The sequence below is a fragment of the Leptosomus discolor genome, chromosome 8 (assembly GCF_034619465.1).
Source record: "Leptosomus discolor isolate bLepDis1 chromosome 8, bLepDis1.hap2, whole genome shotgun sequence".
NCBI classification, from domain to species: Eukaryota; Metazoa; Chordata; class Aves; order Leptosomiformes; family Leptosomidae; genus Leptosomus; species Leptosomus discolor.
The window spans coordinates 39727588-39752310 of NC_141398.1; the positions used below are offsets into that span (position 1 = coordinate 39727588).

Consider the following 24723-nt stretch of genomic DNA (forward strand, 5'->3'; position numbering starts at 1 on the left):
CCAGCTGCGTCTCCCCTCAGTTGGAGGACACTCAGTCGGAGGCAGGACAGACGGATGCATGGCGCTTGGGCCGTGCACAGGGACCATGCGCTGGGCTCGGCCAGGGGGTTGAGGCTGGGGGTGTGGAAACAGAGCAGAGAGGCATCAGATGCCAATGTTTACAGAGGTGAGGGGTACAGGGGGACTGCAGGGCTGCGCGTGGGATTGGGGAAGGGGAGAGAAGCTGCTTCCAATGCCCTTCCCTGACAGCCCAGGATGGGCTGAGGGCATGCGGAGTGGCCATACAAAGGGAGAAGCCGTCAAGTGGGAGGCTGCGGCATGGGCAAGAAGTGCCATCTGCTTGTCGGTCACCAGGGCAGGCTGTTCCCTTCCCAGTCGAGGAAGGCTCCAGAGGTGTCTTGCGAGAGGCTGGCCAGCACAGTCAGGATGCCCTGCACGCTGTGCTCCACTGTCAGGGGCGCCTGCAGAAGAGAACAAGGCATCACTGCTGTGGACTGTGATTGCCACAGAAAGCAGCTGGGCTTGGGCAGACCAAGGTGTGCATGGCCTGGGGAGCAGCACCCATAGTGTTCACAGGGGTATTTTTCCTTACTGCCACTCCCCCTGCTTTCCGTGCTGGCTATCTGCCTGCTCCCTGCCTGCCCCACCCAGGTCCTGGCAGCCCAAAGCACCACACAACATCCTCTGCCCCAAATGCCCCTGCCCTTCCTGAGAGCTGAGGGTACAGCGGGGTTCCTTCTGACCTTTCCCTGCACAGCCCAGTACCTTCTCCGTCCCCATGTCAGTCTTCACCCAGCCAGGATGGATGGCCGTGCACAAGATCCCCTTGTCTTGGAGCTCCACAGCCATGCACCTCGTCACCATGTTCTGGGCAGCCTGGAAGAGTCACCACTGTGCCATAACAACTCGGGGCATGGGTGGGCAGGGGGGGGGACAGTTTCCAGCCAGAAAATGGCTGTGGTGGTGGGAAATGGGACGTTGCCCTGGGTAAAGCATCGGCACAACCCGCCTGAAAGACTCAGTCCTGGGTGCTGCTGTCTCGGTCTCCGTGCTTACGCTTGGGAGAACCAGGCAGGGGGTGGGTGGCCTGGGGCAGGTGGGTGCTCCCACGGGCTCCCCTCCATGGACATGGTGCACAGCAGAGCATCCCCAGCACTTCCCCTGGCACCTTACCTTGCTGGCACGGTACGGGTACATGGGGGCCTCCTGCACCCCAAGGCACAGCCCAATGGAGCCCAGTTTGGTGGAGATGTTGATGATCACAGCCCTGCTGCAGCTCAGCCCCTGCTTCCCTGCGCCCTTTGCTGCCTTCTCCAGGAGCGGCAGAAATTCCTGGCACAAAGACACCGATGCTCTGTTAGTACGTGACAAGCCCCAAGCTTGAGGACCGCCCTGGAGGTCTCTGTCACAGACCACTGATGAGCAGCTGGACAGACACCCACACACAGAAGGACAGGGGATGCGGAGGATGCCCCAAGGAGGGGCCAGGCTCCAGCCCTTCCCTTCCTCAGGGAAGCAGTGAGCTGGCACAGCCAGCCCAGGGTGGCAGGAGCTCCAGCTGGGGAGGTGCGAAGCATGGGAGACACTGGGGCTGAGCTGAGCTGCCTCCCTGCTTCTCTGGGTGGGCAGAGGAGACCCACAGTCCTAGTCTTGCCCCCATCAGTCTGTCCCATTCAAGAGAGTGAGAGGCCACCCAGCTGAGGTCACCTGGGCCATGCAGAACATCTCCTCCAGTCAGGAGAAACCCAAAAGGTCCACACATACCTTGGCAACCTGGAGTGGCCCGACCACATTGGTGGCAAACACGGAGAGCATCTCCTGCGAATCCAGGGAGTGCAGTGTGGCATGCGAGCTGATGCCCGCATTGTTGATGAGCAGGTTCAAGCCCTGGTCCTTCAGATGAGACCCCACAGCCTGCACGGCCCTTCGGATGCTGGGCAAGTTCACCGTGTCTGCCGGGGCAAAAAGCAAAGTGGAGAAGAGCTCCAGCAGGTCACACAGCATCCGCTGGAAAGTGTGCTCTGGCTGGAATGGCTCTCTGTAAGCCAGCATTATCCAGAAAGAAAGGACCAGGTTTAGCAGGTCAGGGTGTTAAGCACATTGAAATGAACTGCAGCTTGTCCTCACCTCTTGGTTTCACAGCCTGAGCTGAATTAAACCTCGATTCAGCTCCCTTTTGGTCATATGGAGGCTACCGGTAAGAAGAACTTAGCTGTCTTTGCTTTCTGTATTTGGGGAATTTATGATTGCACAAGGGATGCTCTGTCCTTGCACGCTGAGGCTCACAGTTTTATTTCCGCCAGGAGCCAAGCCAGCCACAGCTGGATGGGCACATTTTAAGGACAGACACCATCTTTGGGGAAACAGCCTAACTATGCTCTTCAAGTCCTTCTGTATTGCACAGCAGCTATAGGGGCTGTTAACATAAGGGGGACACATTCATTTTATTGTTGAATTACATTAAGATCTTTCCTGGTTGCTACCATTCTTGACATTTATTTAGGTTTTTTTTTGCTTCACATTGTTACCAACGAGGATTTGGAGCTGACAGATGAGCTGAGGCGAGCACAAGTAATAAAAGATTTGGGATATAACCTGCAGTATTTGCAGGCTCTTGAGTCTGAAATTCCCCATCTCTACAGATGCTCTGGCCAAGTTGTGGGGACAACTCCACCCAAGCAATGAGAAACAACTGAAATTGTGCTAACAAGGATAAGCATTTCCAATGCCTTGTTCTTCACTTAAATAGTGGTATCTTTTCAAAAATCTACCATACTTTAATTGCAGGACTTCTTGGCTAAAGCAACAGGAGTGGGATTTTTTAAGGCCACGTTCAGCTTTTGTGCCTTCCCTACCAGGTGCTCACGCCTCTGAAGTGGCCATTGTTGATTTAAAAGGGGTCATCTAAACACCTTCAGGATCTGAAATGGGCCAGTTAGGCCAATGTTAAACTTTATATATTGCCTTTTAATATCCAAAGTACACCACCAAGCCCTTAAGAACCAGGAATATTCATGCGTATGGGCATGTTGTAGTGTGCCTTTGCTCCCCACGGACGTTTCTGCATGCATTTTTTGCAGGGGCTAATCTGATGAGCCTACTGGCTGGGAGGATCACAGAGCTGGATTTCTTTTTTGCAATGCTTTGGCCCTGGAGCTCTGTTTCTGTCCTCATGCTTAGACAATACTGATCTAACAAAGGTTTGCAAGGCTGAAGACTCCCTTCTTGCAGTATTTGGTATACCAATGAGCAGCAGAACAATCCTTTTCCTGGCATTTCTAACTAGCCTTGGGTCTTTATGGTGGTAAGCAAGTATTTGAGTGGCCTGGGACTTGTTACCACCTTGCCTCGGGCAGTATGGACCTTCGTAGAGGTGTCATGAAAACATTTTGGGGGAATTTGATGAGATAATCTGCTGTGGGGCTGCTGTACATGAGGGGATGGAACCTTGGGATTCGAGAGGACATGCATGGCCAGCTACAGGATGCATCACAGGGTACTTTTTTGTGACTTCTCTTTGGATGATGATCGAATGGATTTCAGGGCTCCATCACTCCACCACGTGCGAGGGATCTTTCAGTCGCTTTGTTGAATGATTAACAGCTCTGTTTGGACTAGCTGAGTCATTGCTCCAAGGGGCCAGGCGTGTGGGACCAGCACATTTCTAGTGCTAGGCCAGCCAAATTTGCTGAAGGAACGTCTCCTTGGAAGAAATAAGGATGAGAAAGAAAGAAAGAGAGAGAGAATGAAAGGAAACAACAGGTCTTATGCATTTTGGAGTTAATTTCTGACTTTTCTTTCTGAAACATGCATTCCTGTTACTGGCTCAAAGCGAAACTTTCCTTAAGATGGAGAGAGAGAGCCTGAAGGAGTTTCTCTATTTTAAAAATACTTTGTCACCATTGGATTTTTCATAGCTTTTTAGCTTGTTTTGTGACTTTATTGATAGTCTGGGTGTTGGTTGTGTTTTAGTAAAGGTTGTTTATTTAGTGGTCAGCCCCTTTTATGTTGGCCATGCTTTGGTGAGCTTACTTTGCTCTTCCCATCACGTACTGCCAGTTTGGGTTCACAAGTAATTTTAAAGATGCTATTTTTTATCACAGAAAAGTTGTTCTACTTTCATAATGTATTTAATAATAAGAGAGAGATTTGCTCCCTCTTTTCAGTAAAATCTGACTTCAGGAATGCCTTCTCAAATGCTAAAAAAGTTCTCGAACTTTTCAGGTGTTTTTAAACAAATAAATAGGTAGGTAGAGACTGATATGGTCTTTGCATTGCCTTGATTCAGTTTTCTTATTATTGGATCTGAGGAAATAGAAGTATTTAGAAGCTCTGGCTTCTTCCCACCTCACATTACAGTGATGGCAATTCTGCTGCAAACATTTCCCCAAAACACTTCTTTCAGGTTTGGATGGGTTTTTTAACCATCTCTTCTTTAAAAAAGGTGGCTGTGAGCCACTTTCAGACAATGCTGTCTGCCCCCTCAAGACACATCTGCAGGGAACCACGTTCCTCAGCTTGGTGCTCCTTATCTCCCCATGCTTCACCCCAACACTGTCCTCCCCAGCAAGCCCCCATCCCTGCCCCCATCCCTGACTGTGAATAGCCCAACTTTGGCAACACCAAATGCTACCCTCATTGCTCTCCCTTTTCTCCCCCAAGTCCTTATGCTGTCCAGGTCCGTTTGCCACCTTCTCCTGCTGCTCCCCAGTGCTGCTGACAAAGGCCACCAAATCTGGCCTGCCTCCACAGGAGCAGGGAAAGGACAAAAGGACATCTCCCCAGTCCAGGGTGCAGACATCCTGAACTGCAGCATGATTCTGGGTCTGAGCATCAACCTGGGATACCAACACCACCACAAGGCCAGATTTCCCACATGCATCTTTTTAACCTATTTCTTTTCTCCCATTTTACCTGCAGTGAAGGAAATGCCAACTGTGGCCACCTCCAAGCAGACCCCAAACCAACCCTCCTACTTCGGAACCATCCGGTAAGTTTGCTTGCTATGCCCTGCCTTGCTTCTCTTTGCAAACCTGCGTGTCCCAGCCCAAAACTCAGGCACTGTATTTAGCATCTTTGCAAACAGAGGTCATGCCTTTCCCATGAAACTTGCCCAGTTGAGGTGTCTGGACCCACCTCTGCCTGCCTCCAAAGCCAGTTTGACTGCTTCCAGCCAAAGGACGGGAGGGGGAAGCTTGCTCAGATATCCACCAATCCCTCCCCGCCTGGCAGGGCTGGAGCTGCCTGGCTGCTAGCTTTAAGGCAGGCTGCCCCACAAAGCTGCCCCTGGTCCTGTTCCCGGAGTGAGCAAAGGGCTAGTAGCAATGCTGGGTGCAAGGAGGGAGATCGCTCCATACCTAGCTGGACCAGTTTGATGCTGGGGTGCTGGGCAGTCAATTCTTGCAGGGCCTGGAAAAAAAGCAATGGAGCAAGGGAGGAGGTTAGAAGTCACCAGCGGCACAGCCAGGTCTCCCACCCCTGCTTGCAGGTCACCCCAGCTGGAGCTGGGCCAGGGTGTCTTTGCTTTTGTTGGGGAAAGTGTGCAGGGCCATTCCCAGCGGACAGAGCAGGGCAGCATCCCTGTGGCTGGAAGGAGAAGGGTGCTCCTGGGCTCAGGCACTGCTTCCTATCGTGGGTGATCCCAGCATGGAGAAGAGGTTGGCCAGCCAACAGCATGGCCAGGAGCGAGCACTGAGGACACGGGCACCATCTCTGCTCCTCCAACCTCATCCCACCTGGCTGGGTCAGGCACAGCCATAACCGTGGGGCTGGGAGGGTTATGAGATCCTGCCAGAGCACTCCTGCCCCCACTGCCGGACCACCCAACTGGGGCCAGATCCGGCAGGGAGCCGGCAGGGCAGTGGGGACTGTGAATTCCCTTCACCCACCTGGCTTGGGACCACCCCCATGCCCTGCGCCCAGACTGACCTTCCCTCTCGGACCCTCAGGGTCGCGGCAGGAGGCAAAGATGTGCTGAGGGGGCTGGGGGCTGGCAGCAAGCTGCCTCACGAGCTCCAGCCCGATGCCCCGGTTGGACCCTGTCACTAGGACGCTCCGAGCCAGCACAGCCATTTCCACAGCCTCTGCGGCAGGCAGTGACACACAGCAGGATTGCCACCTGCTCAGCATGAAGAGGAGCTGGGCACAGCCCAGGGTGTGGCTCTGGGCACCCACGGGGACTGGGACAGTGCCAGCACCAGCCCTGGCCCCTTGCCTCCCCCAGGCAGAGCCAGGGTCCCAGGGTAGACCAAGTGCTCCCCCGTCATATGGGACCATGTGTCTCCTGCATTACCCAGTTCCCCACCACTTCACTCCTCTAAAGCCCCAGCTCCTAGCATCCCTGTAACTGCAGGAGAAGGGGCACCTCCACCTTGAGGTTGGAAGAGCACTTGGAAACACCACCAGGAAGCAGAAAACAGGTCCAAATCTGGCTGTGGCCAGTAATCTCCCAGTTTGGGGGTGAGGTTGTAATGGTTGAACCCAGGGCTGCTAATCCAAAGCCCAGCCTGGGAAGCGCAGGGAGGACGTGTCTAACACTGCAAGCTCAACTCATGCCAAGTTTCACCCAGAGCACCCAGGAGCCAGCAGAGAAGACCCCCAGCTCCCTGCAGCCCTGGCCACCCGCTGCTGGGCACCAAGCTCACAGCCATCACTCTTCGTGCTGGAGGACAGTGCTGGATGCTTATCCGCCCAAGTGGTGCCTGCAAAACCAAAGCTCCAGCCAGCCTGGATTTTTATGAGGCAGAAGTGAGTGAGGTGCTAAAAGAAAAAAAAAGAGCTGCTGTATAAAAAGCTGAAAGGGAAGAGTTGGGGCAACCTGAATTTAAGGTAGGGAAGGAAGAGGAAAGTAGTGGAGATGGGTCTGCCACATCCAGATGTGCCCCAGAGTACACATCTGTGGCCCAGCCTCGCTCAGCCTGGCAGAGGGGACAGAGCTGACTATTCCCCAAGTATTTGAGTGGTTCCATGTCTGGCAATCACCAAATAAATAGTTGAGCCAGCAGCTGGCAGATGATGAAGGGGCTCCAAGTTTGGATGGTGTGCTTTCAGGTGACACAGAGCATGGAGAGGAGGATGCATCAATGTTTCCTTCCATCTTGGTGGGTAAACTATGGCCCTCATGAGAGACAAGTGTGCTGGGTGTGGATCTGGATGGTGTCAGACTCAGACCTGCAGTAGCAGGCGTTATTGAGCGTGTAATCACCCATGCAAGCAATTGCACTGCACAAACTTGCCTGCTCCTGCTGCTATCTGCAAGCAGCATCCAGAGCAGAGTCCCCATTAGGAACCAACAAGACTGGAGTTTCCTCTTTTCCTTCCAGGCTCCTTGGGAAGGAGATAAGAGGCACAAGCAAAGAAGGTTGCAGGACCAGGAATGGCAGGAATGGCCACAGACCAGCACCAAGCTGGGGAAGGCAGGCAGCCAGCAACCTTTGGAAAGGGCTAACCGATGGCAACCAAGGCCAAGGAGGACAGCAGCACCTGCATGCTCATGCTCAGGAACCACAGCCTGGGGCCAGAAGGGATGCTCTGGGTAAGAGATGAGACCAAGCTAAAAGATCTCAATGCTATAGAGGCACCTAGGGACCATTCAGGTTGGAGAGGACCTGGGAGGACTCTGTTTGAAGCCCTGTCAGGAGGAGCAGGGTTGGCAATAACTTCAGATCAGGTTGCCCAGGGCTTGAATCAAACCTCAAAAACCTCCAGGGACCCCACGGTTTCCCTAGGCACCCATTTCAATGCTTGACTGTCCTCAGTGCATTTTTTGCCAACATGGCACCTCCCCTATGTACACGCCATGCCTCCTGGCCTTGGACTGCCTCACCTTGCCCCATCAACCCCCTGACTGCATGACTGGAGCATGCTCATCACATAGTTGATCCCCCTTCACATCTCTTAGTCATCACCTTGTTCCCTCAGACCCATGTAAAGGCCTTGTTGATCTTTGAAAGAACTCCGCAATCAAAGTTGATTGTGAAGCAGGTATGTTTATTACAGCTCTGCAGCGCTGGGTGCAGCGAGGGTCAGGTGCCCTAAGGATGCTTGCACCCCAAGTCGCGGTAATTGCCTCCTATTTAAAGCAACAAAACTTACATATTCACAAGATTGCATCATCGCCTAGTACATATTTATCACTCTGTCCCGCTTCGGATGCAAATTAGATCTCCTTCCCCTTGTGCAGGTGCAGTCTTCCTCTTCAGGGGTCTTTTGGTGGTCTTGGGGAGGAAGTAAGAGTTCCTCGACAGTCTTCATCACGATTGTCCTTTTGAACCCATCCTCCAGAGCATGCGCAGTTCAGGGGCAGCTGGGCAGTGTGTGTGTCCTGCCCCGTGTCCCGCCCCGTGTCGTGTTCCCCCCCCCCCGCCCCACGACCACAGCTCAAGGCAACATCCCCCTCCGTGGTTGCGGTCTGTGCACAAAGACAATTCCTCCCCCATCCCTATCTTACCTCAAACAATGAAGCAGGCCTTCAAGTGATAGAGACCCTACTTGAGCACAATGAAGCAGGCCTTCAAGTGATAAAGACCCTACTTAAGCCCTGCCGAGGGCAGGGGGTTACACGCTTGTTTACCAAAGACAAGGCTAGCTAGCTAATATTGAAGAGACTAAAGCATATCACATATTTCAAAAAGAATATTTTCAGATATTTTCTACTTTCCCATATCATTGTAGCCATTAGGTCCCCCACCAAGGAAAACCACAAGGCTTTGGTCACCACTCCAGCAGCCACCTCGCCCACCATCCCCAGCCAGATCCCTCTCCCCCACATCCCCTTTTTGGCTTTCAGCCTTTTGCAGCCCCCTGCTCTCTCCACACCAGCGGCCGAGGCCTCAGGCCTGCCTGTAGGGAGCGGAGCTGCGCCAGCTGGGCCAAGGCCCCATGGTGCTGCAGCTTCGCTGTGCCTGCAGGGAGGAGGGGCTGGAGGGCCCTTACGGGCCTAGGCCCCCTCGGTTCCCTCTCGGTCCCCCCGCAGCCAGACTGCCACTCCTAAAATGGCGGCTCCCAGCTCGGCTTCAAGCCCGGCCGCATCACGTGGCCGCCGTGTCCCGTCATTGCATCAGCCGGTGGGCGGCCCACCCCTAAGGCCGGTCATGAGGAGGGGCGGGGCTGACCCAGAGCGACGGTCCCGGCAACCAATCGGTAGCTAGCGCACGGCTCTGCGCCGGAGAGGAGCGGAGCGGGCGCTGCGACGAGGCCGGTGGTGCGGAGTGAGGGGCGGTGGCGGCGGCCGGGAGGTAGGGCACGAGGGGTCTGCGCGGCGGCCTGAGGCGCTGCAGGGGCTACCGGCACGTCGGGGTTTGCCTCCACGGCCCGGCCGCCTCCTCTGGCCCGGCTGGGGCCGCCGGGCTGAGGGGAGACAGTGTGGCAGGGCAGGGGGCCGGGGCGGGCAGCAGTGAGGGGCGGGAGGGTGTCGGTGCTCCGGTCTCCTCCCCTCAGCCAGGGGGGATTCGTGTCAGCCGGCCCTACGGCGGCTCTCCGCAGGCTGCCGGGCACCCGCTGTGCCCTCCCATCTCCTTGGGCGCTTGAGAGCGGGTGGTGGCTGGGCAGAGGCCCGGGGGCCGCCGCTGCGCCGAGTCCTTCCCTCCTCGAGTCCCTCCCGCCTCCGGCACTCGCTGGCCTCGGTTGTGTGGGGAATTGTCCCTGTGCGCCAGAGGAGGCTGCTGAGAGCTTGGCCGTGTAGGGAACCGCATTGCGCTCCATCATCAGGGGGCAGCTTCGTGCACCCGTTAGGATATATGTACGGTAGGTTCTCACCTCCACCCTGTCACTTGCCGCTGGTGTGTGAAGGGTGATGCGGTTCCTCTCGGGGAGGTTTCCAGGCATCCATGGAGTTGACCCTGTTTTGAGCAGGGCCGCTGAGCGAGGAGATATTTGGAGGTCATTTCCAAACTCAGCCTTTCTGTGGTCCTATGATTTAATGACCTCAAATGATTTTAGGACTTGGCATCCCCACCTGCCCCCCATGTCCCCAGCAAGGCAAACACAACCTCTTACTAAGCTCGGTATCCAGGTGAACTTGATATTTTAAAATCATGTGTTTTCAAAGAACAGGTAGCTTGAGGTAGAGCTTTAGAAATCAGGGAGATTGGGGAGAGGAAGTTTGGGGTTGGACCAGCACTAACTGGTGCAGACTGATGGTTGAGTATGTGAGAGTACTTATCAATGTGGTAAGACCCTTTGAGGAGATGGAGGCAGTGATCCTGGTGTTACTGCTTGAGCTGACGACATGCAAGAGCTTTGTTTGTTGTTGTTTCTTCAGACTGCCTTAAGGCCTTGCCGCTTTCCCCTCCGCTTTCTTTGGACAGCTGTAACTTGCAGCTTCAAGATGGAAGCTACGCTAACAGCTAGCCAGATCCGGCAGCGGTTTATTGACTTCTTCAAAGAAAACAAGCATACCTATGTGCACTCGTCTTCTACAATCCCCCTGGATGACCCCACGCTGCTCTTTGCCAATGCTGGTATGAACCAGGTAGGATTCCCACTCTGGTACTGTGGTCCTTATGAACATATCCTGTAGAAGCTGAAATCTCTGAAGCTGTTTTTGTGAAAGATTGTTGTCTTCTCCATCTTCCTTCTGGTCACAAAAAGATGGTTGGTGTGGAGTCCTCTGTGCTCTTGCAGAATTGGCGAGAACACTGGAAGAGGTTTCTGTGTCTTCTGGGCTGACTGTGCAGCGATGGGAGCCGTGCCAGTCTCCCTTCCTTGACGCTTTGTACCGCAGTTAGTCCTGGCACAGCTGACAGCATCTTTAAAGAGTGCTCGAGGCTGGGCTGCTGAAAGGGCTCTGCTAGAGATCAGCACACAGTTTTCACTGCCTTTTTTTTGGGGGGTGGGTCTGGTGGTGGATCTGGCTACTTTCAGTCCCTTTGGAAGTCCTGGGGGTTGGTGGGCTCCAGGAACACGTGTGTGTGGTTGTGCTAAGTTACAGGTGGTCCTGCAGCCTCCTCACAGGCAGGAGACAGCAGTCTTGTTGTTTCTGAAAGCTGCCTCAGGTACATCCAGGCTAGTTGTATCATCATGTAGACAATGCTTGCTGCCTTGCTGTTGCTTGCAACCTTTGAAAACAGGCCCTTAGTGCTTTTCTTGATTGCTCTTTTGTCTTTCCTCTCAGTTCAAACCCATCTTTCTCAATACTATTGATCCCTCACACCCGCTCGCTAAACTGAACAGAGCCACCAACACTCAGAAGTGCATCCGAGCAGGGGGCAAGCACAATGACCTGGATGATGTCGGGAAAGATGTCTACCACCACACCTTCTTTGAGATGTTGGGATCCTGGTCCTTTGGGGATTATTTCAAGGTAAAAAAAGTCTAGGTGCAACTGAATCTTTTGCACAAAGTTACCTGTCTCTATGAGCTCAGCAGAGCAATTGCCAAGAGAAAAGAGAGTATCTTGGCACAGAGTGGTTCCTAGCACCGTGCGTGTGGTTCCTTTGGAATAAATGAGATTGGAAGCTGCCCTGACCCTGCAGAATGTTTTGAGATTAATTACTTAAGGTTTAAAAAGCTGATTATATTAACTCTGCCAGTTTGGAGTCTTCAGGCAGAGGTTTTAGGGGCTGTCTGGAGCTGTGAGGAGTTGCATGTGCTATGTGGCTATGATGGAACTTCAAACAGGGGTGATCATAAAATTACAGTGTCCATTCCCAAGCTTCTTGATAGCATAGTGTTCAAAGTCAGAAAGAGTATGTTAAGAATACAGAGACAGCAGAATTAAAAGGCTTTCTGGGGAGCAGTGAACATGCTAGGAGTTAACTTGGTTCTATCTGGAAAGCCATATGATAAATTTCATGTGCCCCGTTCACTGTGTATATTAATTTGCCTCTTTCTTATGTCAAAAATCTGAAAGTTTTTGGCTGCTGATACCTACAGTAGCCAGTACTCTGCATGTTGAAGAGAAATTCTCTTTGTGTTCACTTGCTCACTTCATCTTCCATTCTGCAGGAACTTGCTTGTAAACTGGCACTGGACCTTCTCACCAAGGAGTTTGGCATCCCTGCTGAACGACTCTACGTCACTTACTTTGGTGGAAATGAGGCTGCAGGACTGCAACCAGATCTGGAGTGCAAGCAGATATGGTTGAATTTGGGGTAAGGCCTTCAACTGAGGAAGGTGTGTGTTTTGGTGAGCAATAGTCATTCAGAGAATGATGCCATGTGTTACGTGGCAGAGCACGTATAACAGGAGGTTTTAACAAAATTGAAGTGTCACAAATAATGTTTGCAGGGTGGTGGAGCTGCAAAACCAAAGGGAAGTACTGATGTTAGTAGAAGATATTGAGAGCTTTCATTTCAGAATCTGTTGAATAAGCTTAAGAACGTAAGTGCCCTGCTGGGTCAGATCAAACGTACAGGCATCCAGCCCAGTGTGCTGCCTCTACGCTGTGGGGCCAAACCTGCCTGCTTTGTGTTAAAGTCAGAGATCCACCAGTCGTCTTGCTGGTGGCTTCACTGAGGTGTTGTGTAGGCCTCTGCCTCCACCTGGGACAAGTGTCAGGCACCAGTGTTCACATGATCCTCCTCAGCAGGGATCCTGAGAGTTCGGCTAGGATTGGTCTGTCTCAAGACTCTAACATTAAATTCATCTGCTCATCCAGGGAATCAGTGAGCTGAGGTTTCTCTGGTATAGCCATTAGTTTGGGGAATTCTTCGCTTGCTGTTAGCCTCTGTTACTCAATAAGAGTTTCTCATTACAGGCTGGCTGAGGGCAGGATTCTGCCTGGCAATATGAAGGATAACTTCTGGGAAATGGGAGACACGGGCCCTTGTGGCCCTTGCAGTGAGATCCACTATGACCGGATTGGGGACAGAGATGCTTCCCACCTGGTCAATCAGGACGACCCCAACGTCCTGGAGATCTGGAACCTCGTGTTCATACAGTTCAACAGGTGAGCGAGACCTGCTTGCCTCCCTAGGCTGCTCCAGCTTGATGTGAGGGGTTGCTCAGACTGTGTCCTGTTTTAATGGCCCCTGGCTTGCTCACCCTTCCCTCATGTCCAGAAGCTGTGCTCTTTGTGGTGCTCTGTCCCCTGACCCATCCATAACTGCTCATCTTTCTTTTTGTGGCTGGCCAGGGAAGCTGATGGGACCCTGAAACCTCTTCCTAAGAAAAGTATTGATACTGGGATGGGCCTGGAGAGGCTGGTCTCTGTGCTGCAGAACAAGATGTCCAACTATGACACCGACCTCTTCCTTCCTTACTTTCAAGCCATCCAAAAGGTATGAACTGAAGAGTCTGGGTCTGGGCCTGACCCAGCTGCATCTGTTCCCTGAATCCCTGGGGAGATGTGTGGGACTGGTCGGACAGGGTGATTATGTCTGCAGGTCTCTGCTCTCCCAGCTGCTGCGAGCCCCGTGGGTTTCTACTTTGCTGAGGGTAGGAACGCAGGCTGGCACAGTGATTGCTGCCTTGGGGCATGTTTCCAGGGGAAAACATGGGACAATGAGTGGTGCAGCTTTCTCGGGTGTTCTGTGAACTGTCCTGATGGTGCACTCCTTGGTCCTCTCCAAGTGGGAGATATTCTGCTGTCCTGAATGGCCAAGTGCCATCTTTTTGCCATGTAGTAGAGAGCACGTAGTGCTGCTAACCTAGAGTTTTTCCTTCAGTCTCCCACCTGGAACATACTGATCTGTAGAAGATTCCCTGTGTCATAAACCATGACAGTCACTTGCAGAACCAGTGTGCTATTGCTGCACCTTCCTGGGTGGTGACCGCGTTACTAGCGCTGGGAACTCCATGTGCAAGTCCAAACCTTTTTTTTTTTTTTTTTTTTTTTTTTTTTTTTCTCTCCATGGAAGAGGCAGAGCTTCCTGGCTGCAGATTGTGCTGGAAAAAATGCAGGGAGAAGAGCCCAGGTTCCTGCTGCCTCTGAGGAATGAGGTGCAGAGCTCCAGAGCTGGAATTAGAGGGCTGCCTTTCTTGGACATTAAAGCCACTTGCTAGTCATAGCCCATGCGTGCTTAACTGCCTTCTGGCAGCGTGCTGGGAGCCTGCTGTAGGGACTGTGCCCATGGTGTGAGGTCTGCACCATGTGCAAGCACTGCTTTGTTACGGCAGTATCTTTTCCTTGGGTGTAGATAAAAATGCCCTAAAACAGAGAAGCTGGGACCATCTCCCGTGTGACAGAATTTGAAAAGTTTCTTGGCTGGGCAGGTTATGCCAGGCCAGAGTCTTCAAGCCTGTGTGTGAAACAGATGATTTCTCTGCCCTCTGTTCCTCTCGCTCTCTCTTCTGTCCTGGGCTCTTAATACTGGGATAAATTGGCTTTTCTTCCCTCTGGTCTTGGAGATCCGTTGGCCCTGGAAATGCAAACTGTGGCACCATGCAGAGCCTTGCAGCTCTTTGTCTTCCCTGGCTTCACTGAGTCACCTCTTTCCAAGAGGAGTGTGTCTCCTCTGTGCTGCGGGTGGTGGGCTGGGCTTGGCTTCTGAGGGTACTTCCCTGTTCTGCTGTGGTCCTAGTCCCCACTGTCCGTAATTGTCCCCTTTGCCCACCGCCTTCTCCTCTGCACAGGGCACGGGTGCCAGGCCATACATGGGGCAGGTTGGTGCTGAGGATGCCGATGGTATAGACATGGCCTACCGCGTGCTGGCTGACCATGCACGGACTATCACGCTGGCCCTTTCTGATGGGGGCAGACCTGACAACACTGGCAGAGGGTAAGAAGGGGGCTGCTGCAATGCTGCCGCTCCCATTCTGTTCAGCACGGCTTCCCTGAGGGGACTGGGATCTCGTGTGTCTCTGGGACACCTTTGAATTTGTCATTAAAGCAGTGGATAGCAGAGTGTTTGCTTGGTATATTCGATGCTTGAATCCCTGTAGCAAGGTCCACCCAAAAGGCTGAGGCACACAGGTCTGAGCGTTCTTGTAGATCCAGGATCACTGTGGGCAGACAGGCACAAAACCCTGCTTGGTGCAGTGCTGCTGTCAAAAAAACAGTGAAGTTTGGGCTGGGGGACTCTGCTGTAGGTGCTGCTGGACTCACAGAACTGACTCTTAAGCACACAGTGAGTGTGGGTCACGGAGCTGGGACCTGGCACCTCACCTCTGGCTTGCTGCCACTGTGAGCAGCTACTTGAGAGAAAATGTGGGGAGAGAACCCTGTGCTCTTGGTCCTGGGAGGGAGTGCTGGTAGGTGGATGCTGGTGGATCCCCTGAAAACAGCTGAGAGGTGTAAAGTTTAATTGAGGGGCTCTGCTATTCCCTAGGTATGTGCTCAGGAGGATTCTCCGACGGGCTGTGCGCTATTCCCATGAGAAGCTCAATGCCCCAAAGGGTTTCTTTGCTACTCTGGTTGATGTGGTGGTGCAGTCACTGGTAAGTTCTCCCCCGCCCCACTCCACTGTATCTACTGAAGACTTCGTCTCCTGGGGTGTGCAGATCTCCATGCTAAAGGACTAATCCTCTTGGGTCTGCAGGGAGATGCCTTTCCTGAGCTGAAGAAGGACCCAGATATGGTGAAGGACATTATCAATGAAGAAGAGGATCAGTTCCTGAAAACACTCAGCAGAGGACGTCGCATCCTGGACAGGAAGATCCAGAGCCTGGGGGACAGTAAAACCATCCCTGGTAAGGCTGTGGCTGGATGCACCAGGAGGCATTTATTATCTGGGACCGAGTTAGGGCTCAGCTGGGCTGGGAACTGAGAGATGGTGGAAGGTGGCGGGGGGGCAGAGTTGAGAGTCAAAAGATTATCACTCAGAGCTGGGCCACCCTTCTCTTCTCTGGCCTGTATTCACTTGCTCAGGTTTTTAAGCTGCCCAGACACAACACGATAGTGTGACCTCTGTTAGAGAGAGGCCTTTGAGATGCTCATGTTCACTGTCCTGCCACAGTGCAGAGCCAGTTGGGTGGGACCGAGCCAGCTGGAGAGCAGGGAAAGGAGCAGTGTCTCAGGGAACAGGAGTGCTGACCGCTCTGCTTTTTCTCTGAAGGTGATACTGCCTGGCTGCTGTATGACACTTACGGTTTTCCTGCGGATCTCACTGGGCTGATTGCAGAGGAGAAGGGCCTTGTTGTGGACATGGAGGGCTTTGAAGAAGAGCGGAAAAATGCGCAGGTAAGTAACAGCTCCAGGGGCAGCTGCTCTGTGAAACAGGCAGGGAGGGTTACCTTCCCTGTAGTTTGCAGTCACGAGTCTGGTCCTTTCTTACTGGATCTGCTCTTACCCTGTGTGCCCCAGTGCCCTGTGGGAAAGACCTATGCCCACCACAGTTGTTGTGGGACATGTCTTCTGTGCCGCTGGGGCTGGTTTTGCTCAGTAGCACTACAAGGCCTGGGACCTCAAGCTCAGCCTTCAGGCAGAGTAAGTGGAGTGCTAGGAGCACCTCTCCACTGTCCTGTTTCAGATAGGGAAGTTTGGGACTTCCCTGTCCAACAAGCAGTGTCCAGGCAGGTCTGCAGCTTGGGTGCCTCTCCCAACACGTTCACTGCAGCAGCAGGGAGTGGCATTGACCAGCTGCCTGGGTACTTGCCTTGCCCTTGCTGGGCTCAGGCTGGCTTTGTCTTTGTGCTGGCAGCACTGGAACAGCCTGCTCCGAAGCCAGAAAAGACAGGAGTGCTCCAGCTGCTGGCACACAGCTTCCCAGGGCAATGCTCTGAACCAAGGAGCTCTCAGGGGTGCGAGTGAGGTGTGCAGCTAGGCTGGTGTGGATGGGTTGGTGCTGAGGTGGGTTTTCTCAAATTTTGTTGCGTGTCGTTGGCAGCTCAAATCCCAGGGCAAGGGTGCTGGAGGGGAGGACCTCCTCATGCTGGACATCTATGCCATTGAAGAGCTAAGGGCCCGAGGGCTGGAGGTGACCGATGACTCGCCAAAATACAGCTATGCTTCGGATCCGAGCGGTACCTATGGTATGAAAAAACCTCGGAGTCAACCTGTGCTGCCAAAGCTTTCCTGGCATGTACCTCAATAAGATCCCCTCTGGGCTCACCTTTCCTGGGACATGGAGGTGGGAATAAAAACGTGTGCAGGTGAATAGGAATAGCCTGCTTGTTACAAACCGAGCAGGGAAAGAGAAGGGCAGGCTGCTCAAGGGCAGCTGTGCTCTTCAGATGTGTTGTTGCCAACTTAAGGAGATTCCTGTTCCCTGCAGCTTTATGTCTCCACACTCCTATGTTTGTGTTTCTCAGCTGCTCCTTTGCCAGTGCTGTAGGAGACTACAGTTTCTGCTCGGTCTGTTAGAGGGTCCTTGGCTCGCTTGCTCTGGCTCTTCCTGCTAATTCTTCGATTTGTTAGAGATTCAGGAGGCCCCAGGCTAGTAGCCATATGTGCTGCTGACTTTCAATGCATAGGTATGGAAGGAAGTGGCAGCCCCTGCCTTGGAGAGCACTGAATGAAATTCCCTCTTGTCCAACTAACTGTTGCCCTAGTTCTTTCTCTTTACCCCCTGTGAATATGATAGTCGCCATGAGCCTCCTGCCATAGCTGGAGGTGTTTCTATGAAGTTCTGCTACTGTGTGGTGTCTGCAAGGTTTTCCTATATTACTGACGCTGTCTGTCCTCCCGGTGACAGATTTTGGGAGCCTCGTGGCCACAGTGAAAGCCATCCGCAGGGAAAAGAAGTTTGTGGAGGAGGTATCCACTGGCCAGGAGTGTGGGATAGTGCTGGACCGGACCTGCTTCTACGCTGAGCAGGGTGGGCAGATCTACGACGAGGGCTACATGGTCAAGGATGACGACGGCAGGGAGGATGTGAGTGGGCCTGAGAGCCTTTTGCTAGACTCTGTCTCATGCAGGGCTTGGGCAGAGGAGGAGAAGGGGCCAAGCAAGCTCCAGCAATTTCCTGTCTGTGGCAGGTGTCAGGCATTGCGCAGGTTTCCTTTTCAGGGGTGCAGCATGGCACAGAGGTGCTGGAGTTTTGTTCCTCTTGCTTCTTGGGGAACTGAACTCTGTGCTGCCGCATCAGGCTGTCACCAGAACGTGGGTGCCTGCAGTGGTGCTGCTGGGATTTCTGTGCAGGAGGGTGCTTTCAGTTGTGGTGGGGAGCTGAGGTGGGGAGCTCTTTCAGCTGTGCTGTGCCCTGTAACCATACTCTGCCTTTGTTCACTTCTCTGCTTTGCGGCCGTGTGCTGTGCCTAGGAACACTCAGCTTTCTCCTATCACACACACCAGTCTGGCTTTCATTTCCAGTTGCAACTCAGACCTCTGGCTGGACCGTCTGTCTGCTCACTAGATGCCTTTCCCTCTTCGTACAGAAAACAGAATTCACGGTGAAGAACGTGCAGGTCCGAGGAGGCTATGTGCTTCACATAGGAACTCTGTATGGAAGCTTGAAAGTAGGAGATCAGGTCCACCTGTCCATTGATGAGGTGAGTTAAGACACGGTATAACACGCGGCCTCATTTCTTTTTCCTGGATTTTGTCTCCTTTCTTTTCATCTGTTGCACTCTGGGGGCCCAGTGTTTGTGGCCTGCCCTGCCTGCAACACATGAAGCAGGCAATCGATGTGGCCCTTCCAGTCTGGCTGACTCAAGGCCTCTCCTCTTGGCACCTGGCTTTCTCCTACCATGAGGCCGATAACACCCAGCTGGCTCAGAGCCACACTCACTGAGTTTTGCTAAGCAGCACAGAAACACATTTTGGGTCGTGACTGCGATGTAGAACATGTGTGGTGCCCCACTGCGTTTTGGATGACAGCATAGAGCCTGGGCAACTCCAGACACTGCTCCCGTGGGCTCACCCTGCTGAGTGTGTGCTGGGTTGAGCCTAGTCTGTGAAATGCATTTCCTTTCCCTATAGAGGCAGCACCTTTGGAGCAAGAAGGAAGGCTTCCATCTTGCAGTACGTTTCCCTGCAGAGGAGCGGTGTCTGTGACCTGGTCTGTCCTCGACCTCTCTCCAGACAGGCTGAACAAGGGGACTGCCAGGGAAAAGCCCCACAAATTTAGCGGGGAACATCCTGCTCCCTTAGCTGAGGCTCCAAGGCAGCAAGTGTGACAAGTCATTTCTGATGATCTGAGCTAGTTTAGGTTTCTGTTGGAGCAGCACGTTAACCTCCAGTTTTGCTGCTAGAGGTCATCTTGGCTCCGCAGCGCAGGACCCCATCTAACAGTGGCTTCCTCCATCAGACTAGGCGGAGGCCAGTCATGAGCAACCACACGGCCACCCATATCCTCAACTTCGCTCTGCGCTCAGTGTTGGGGGAAGCTGACCAGAGAGGGTCGCTGGTTGCACCGGACAGACTGCGGTTCGACTTCACAGCCAAGGGAGCTTTGTCTACCCAGGAAATCAAGAAAGTCGAAGGGATCGCTAACCAGATGATTGAGGAGGCAAAGGTGGGTATGGCTGCCAGGTTGGATATGCTCAGGAAAAAAGTACCTTGACTCAAGCTTTTGGATGATCTGGGATGCTGAGAGTCTGGCCCAGCAGGAGTCTTATGCAGGACTGTGCACAGATTGACATCACCTCAGAGGATCTTGAGAAGGGAAGACTCCATGTAGATTGCTCTGCTCTGTTCATCGGTACTGAGCCCTCGCTAGGGTTGGACTGTTTCTATACCTGCTCTAGTGTGAAGTTTGGCAGAGTAGTTTTGCTATAAACCCGATTGTGTTTACAGCGTACATTGTGTCCTCAGTGGTGACAGAGTTGCTCTGTCTGGTGCCAGCCCTGTGTCAGAACAGATCCCGGAGGGCCCTGTGCTCTGCTCAGGAGTCTGTGGTTAGAAATCATTGGAATGTCCAGGAGCACACAGGGAGTCTGAGCAGGCAGTGGTATCAGGAATTTTGAAGGTGGGGCACCTGTCAATGACTTTGGGATCTCTGCAGCTCAACAAACCCCAGCTCAGGTGGGATGCGGAACCTCCCTTTTAGGATCTTTCAGAGAAAGTCAGGATTCCCCGGGAATGTGGGCCCTCAGAGCTGACAGGACTGGCTCTTACCTGCATCCCTTTCCTGTCCTCTGCAGCCTGTGTATGCGGAGGACTGCCCTCTCGCAGCAGCCAAAGCTATCCAAGGGCTGCGGGCAGTTTTTGATGAGACCTACCCCGATCCTGTCCGTGTGGTCTCGATTGGCATCCCCGTGGAGGAGCTGCTGGCTGACCCCTCTGGCCCTGCGGGCTCTGTCACTTCTGTTGAGTTCTGTGGAGGGACGTGAGTATCTGGGGAGGCTGGGGAAGGTGCTGGAAGGCTGAAAAGGAGTCCCTGTGGAGCCCGAGCTCTGTTGGGAGTGCTGTGGGTGTGTGCTGGGCACAGCCGGGGCAGAGCTGGAGGTGGTGGTGATGATGTGCCTTTGCATTCCCAGTCCTGAGTCAAGCAGTGTTTCAAATCAGCCTTTGCAAGCAGGCAAATTGCCTGTATGCTGTCCCTGCCCACACAGGTAGTCTCTGACTGCTGGGAACATAGCCCTTGCCACCCTTTCCTCGCTCATTTGTTTTTAGCGGCTAGGTTGGGTTTTCTGCCTGTCCCCACACTTGCTGCAGCTCCCTGGCAGAGTGGTTTTCTTGGTCCTGTGCTAATTCCTGCTGAGGTGGACTTCTAACTCTCTTGTTGTGGGTCTTTCTGGGTTCTTTCCAAAGGCACTTGCAGAACTCCAGCCATGCTGGCCCCTTTGTGATTGTTTCAGAAGAAGCGATTGCTAAAGGCATCCGGAGGATAGTTGCAGTCACCGGGGCCGAAGCCCGGAAGGTAAGGCGAGGCAGGAGGGGTCCTGTGAAATCTGTGCCCTGTGGGAAACCACTGGCGCGTGCATGTACAGATATTAACCCTGTGTGAAGGTCCTTTTTGTTTGTTTGCCCAGTATCCCTCAGCACCAGGGAGAATTGGCATGAGTGCCTGAGGGACTTGTGGCTTGGACTCCACCTGCACAGCGCAGCGAAGGATGCTGCAGTTTAGCAAAGGCTGTGCTGGAGGCCCCTGACTGTGCTACAACCAGAGGAGAGAGCTGGGAGGGAAGGGGGGAAGTTGTGCCTGTGTAGCTGTTGTCTTAGAAGGGCCTAGGGTGGGTTCCTGAGGTGGCTGCGGGTTTAGGTCGTTGCTTTGCTAAATGGGCTGCTGATCTAGAGCTCTCAGCAGCTGGCAAGATTGGCTGGAGAGTTGTGCAGTCTGAGAATCCGGTCCTCTGCTGCAGGAGGTGGGTCCTGGGCTAGCCTGGGCTGGTGCTTCCTAGAGCAGGAGAAAGGGGGTTTGTGGGGGAGATGGTTTTCCCTTTTTGGGGGATCTTGGCGTTCCTCCTGGCAAAGAAGAGTCCTGGGGCCTGTCTGCCAGCATCACGCCCTGGTTCTGGTCAAGTGCTGCCTGCTTTGGCTCTGCTGCTTCCCAAGGAGTTACTGAACTCCATCCTGGGGCTACAGCATTCCTCACCCCTTCTCATGGTGATGGCCAAGAGCCCAGCCTGCTAAATCTCCCTGCTGGACTTAACTTGCATTGTATTCCACTAGGCCCTCAGGAAAGTCGACAGCCTCCGGAAACTGCTGTCAGCCCTGGAGGCCAAGGTGAAGGTCCAGACAGCTCCCAACAAGGATGTGCAGAAGGAGATCACAGATCTAAGTGAGGTGAGGATGGTAGCAGTGCTCTTCCTTCCCAAAGTGAATGGGACCTTGATTGCCAGTACTGGGTGGTGTTAATGAGGCCCAGGTTCAGCTTCCTGCTGCTGTCCAAGCAGCCCTGTGTCCTCTAGGTGCTGCAGCCAGCACCTCATGCCTGAGGCTGTAGGGCACTGGGAGAGCAGGGGAGCTTACTGGGCTCTGCCAGTTGAGGCTCATGAGTGCAGTGCAGCATCTCCTGCCGTGGTCACTGATACCTTTTAACCCTCTCCACCTACTCCTGTTTTGTAGACACTGGCCACTGCTGTTATCCCACAGTGGCAGAAAGATGAACTGAGAGAGGCTGTTAAAGTACTGAAGAAGGTTATGGATGACCTGGACCGAGCAAGCAAAGCTGACATCCAGAAACGAGTAAGCCCTGGGTGGGCATAAAGGGCAGTGTGGGACGACTGCGGGGACTCCCCTGGAAGCTCCACTTGTGTCCAGTGTGGAAGGGAGCTGAGCTGTGGGGGTGCCCCTCACACTGTTCAGCCTTCCAGCCTCTCCTGCTCGCTCCCAGGACATGACTACCTCCACGTCTGTTCCCTGGGGTGAAGCACTGGCAGCATGTCTTGGAAGTCAGGGTGCTCCTGCCCTAATGGCGCCCCTGGGTGCGGGCTTTTTCCTCCTGGATCCCATTGGATTTTCCTGGAGGAGGAATCACGCGCAGCACTGCTGCTGCCTTGCAGGCCACGTGCCCACCTGCCAGCACATTTTGTTCCTGGCTCTGCAGCGTCAGGCTGCTCTGGGCTGGACTGTGGGTGTGTTGGGGCACCTTGAGGGCTTCTGTGCCTGCTCTGCCCTATTGGTTCTTGTGTCCACATGCAGCACGTGTGCTCTAGCATCTGACCACTGTTGTCCGCAGGTGCTGGAGAAGACCAAGCAAGTCATTGAGAGTCACCCTAACCAGCCCCTGGTCATCATGGAAATGGAAAATGGAGCCTCAGCAAAGGTATGGGAAGGTCTGGTCTCCTTGACAACCTTCCTTGTGCCTGAGGAGCAGTTGGGTGGTCTCTGCTCGCTTGGGGAGGCGGTGCTGTGTTACAGAGCTCTCCCTCTTGCCACCTGCCAGCCCTGAGCAGCAGCTAGTGAAGAGGGGGAGGACCACTGGGACACTCTCCACGTCTCCTGGACTAACACGTGGGTTTGCAGGAGGGTGGGTCTTGACCATTTGCTGAGCTTCCAGACCTGGTGGTGGATAGGGGACCCCAATAGCAATCGCATTGTGTCCTGAGTAAGTCTCATCCAACAGCAGTCACGACACTAAAATGGAGGCTTAAGGAGCTCCAAACAGCAGCTCTGCCAAGCCACAGAAGTTGTGATGCTCGTGGCTGTTGCAGCACAGCTCTGGGAATGGTGTCCTGGGCTGAGTGTGTGGACAGGGCTGGGCCAGAGAGCTGCTCCCCAGCTCCTGGGCCCTGTCTGCTGCGGGAAGGTTCAGGTTCTTCTCCAGACAGCGCTGAAGCTGCTCCTTCCCTCCTCCATGTAAAAGTTAAGTTTCTTTCAGAGCGATCTCTGTTGTGAATAAAAGCTCCCTTGTGTGTGCTGTGCTGCAGTGCTGAGCCCAGCAAGCACCAGGCGGCAGGGGCTGATCGTGCCCTGAGGTTGGACCACTCTGGTTTTAACGTCCTATTTAAATTTCTGCTCCTGGAATCTTGGAGCCGATCCTGCTTACAGACACCTGCTCACTCTCTGTGGCCGTCCCAGTCCCCACAATGCCAGTGCTCCTGCTCGCAGCGGGTGCCAGCACAGCGTTCTCGCTGGCAGAAGGCTGCATCCCAGGGGATGGCGGTGCCAGCAGCCCAGGGAGCTGCGTATTCCATACCCATCTAGAGCAGCACCACTTTGCTCACTGGAGGGCTTGCTGCCGGAGCTCTGTGCTGCATCAACGGTCTCCTTGGAATAAGAGGATGTGTGGCAGTCTCCCTGGTTTCTCCGGCATGTCTGCTGTGGCTGATAACCCTTGCAGCTTCTTCACACTGCGTTTGAGTGCTCCTGACTCACTGCAAAACGGCTGCTCCCTCCTGCTGGGAGCTCACATTGCAGGGCAGAGCATTTTCCCCTCTGCTCAGGCAAAGGTTCACTTGCTTTGGGGATAATTCTGCCAGTTCCTGGATAACTGAAGGTGGGGAAACAGAAGCAGCTGCTCACTCCTACCTTCTTGCAGCCATGAGGGGACACAGCCAGGGCTTGTGTCCCCTGCCAAGGCCTCTGCACAGCTTGGGATATGAAGGTTGCTCATGTTTGGGAGAAGGAGCACTGCAGGGTGCTGCTCGCTGATTTAATGGAAGTCTGGATCCCTGAGGTGTCCGTGGGTCCGGAGGGGGCTGGAGCAGGGCTGGTTGGGAGTGCAGGGAAGGTGTGCTGCAATGGCTTTGTCCTCCTACAGGCCCTGAACGAATCTCTGAAGCTCTTCAAGACTTACTCCCCCCAGACTGCCACCATGCTCTTCACTGTCGATAACGAAGCTGGCAGAATCACCTGCCTGTGTCAGGTACCCCAGGTAAGGCCGAAACTGCGTCTGCCTTTCTCTGAGCCTCAGTGGAGGATCTGCAGCCTCCAGGCAGTGACTATCTGACATTCCGTGGCCAAAACTCATCTGGGTTTGGCAAGGGGTGCAACCCTTGTGCTTTGGGTTATCATCAGGCTGCAGAGAGCAGGGAAGAGGCATTGTGCTCTGCAAATGGAAAGGGGGAAGAGGCTGGACTTAATGCAGTTGTAGGCATGGCTGCCTGTGGCCTAGCTTTTCTCTAGGAGGCGCACCTGGAAGAGCTTTGTCCTGTTCTACCATGCTCATGGACCCTCTTCTCTCGCTGCTGCCAGGGCTGAGGTCGAGATGCCTTTTGTTTTGTTTAGTTTAGTTTCTTTTCCTACCCAGGAGACCGTAAACAAGGGCCTGAAGGCCAGCCAGTGGGTGCAGGAGGTGTCTGGCTTGATGGACGGCAAGGGCGGCGGGAAGGACGTCTCGGCACAGGCGACGGGCAAGAACGTCGGCTGCCTGCAGGAGGCCCTGAGACTGGCCACGGACTTTGCCAGGCTGCGGCTGGGGGAGCTGAAGAACTGATGGTGGGAGGGGTGTTACCGGGCACCCTTCCTGCCCGTCCCTTGCCTGCTGCTGAGCCACCATCCGCCTTTCCTATGAATAAACCCTGCCTGCCCTGCGCGCTGCCGCCTCGCCTGTGCTTACGGGGGCGGGCCGGGCAGGG

At 53.9% G+C, this 24723-nt stretch overlaps 2 protein-coding genes across 2 annotated transcripts; one reads left to right on the forward strand and one right to left on the reverse strand.

Annotated features, from left to right (window-relative positions):
* Window positions 1-347: 347 nt before the first annotated feature.
* LOC104346318 (uncharacterized) lies at window positions 348-6072 on the reverse strand. Its single transcript, XM_009951023.1, has 6 exons — window positions 5929-6072; window positions 5358-5409; window positions 1765-1952; window positions 1174-1332; window positions 766-876; window positions 348-461 (listed from the first exon to the last, which is right to left on the reverse strand). Exons 1-6 carry the CDS (start codon window positions 6070-6072, stop codon window positions 348-350), a joined length of 768 nt encoding a protein of 255 aa, XP_009949325.1.
* Window positions 6073-9227: 3155 nt separating this feature from the next.
* AARS1 (alanyl-tRNA synthetase 1) lies at window positions 9228-24678 on the forward strand. Its single transcript, XM_086469560.1, has 21 exons — window positions 9228-9236; window positions 10262-10471; window positions 11114-11302; window positions 11947-12092; window positions 12698-12889; window positions 13076-13220; window positions 14515-14660; window positions 15210-15318; window positions 15420-15570; window positions 15936-16060; window positions 16707-16851; window positions 17514-17692; window positions 18196-18309; window positions 19068-19274; window positions 19903-20087; window positions 20513-20621; window positions 21374-21487; window positions 21770-21889; window positions 22383-22469; window positions 23907-24020; window positions 24396-24678. Exons 2-21 carry the CDS (start codon window positions 10328-10330, stop codon window positions 24579-24581), a joined length of 2907 nt encoding a protein of 968 aa, XP_086325686.1. The 5' UTR covers window positions 9228-9236; window positions 10262-10327; the 3' UTR covers window positions 24582-24678.
* The last annotated feature ends 45 nt before the right edge of the window (window positions 24679-24723 follow it).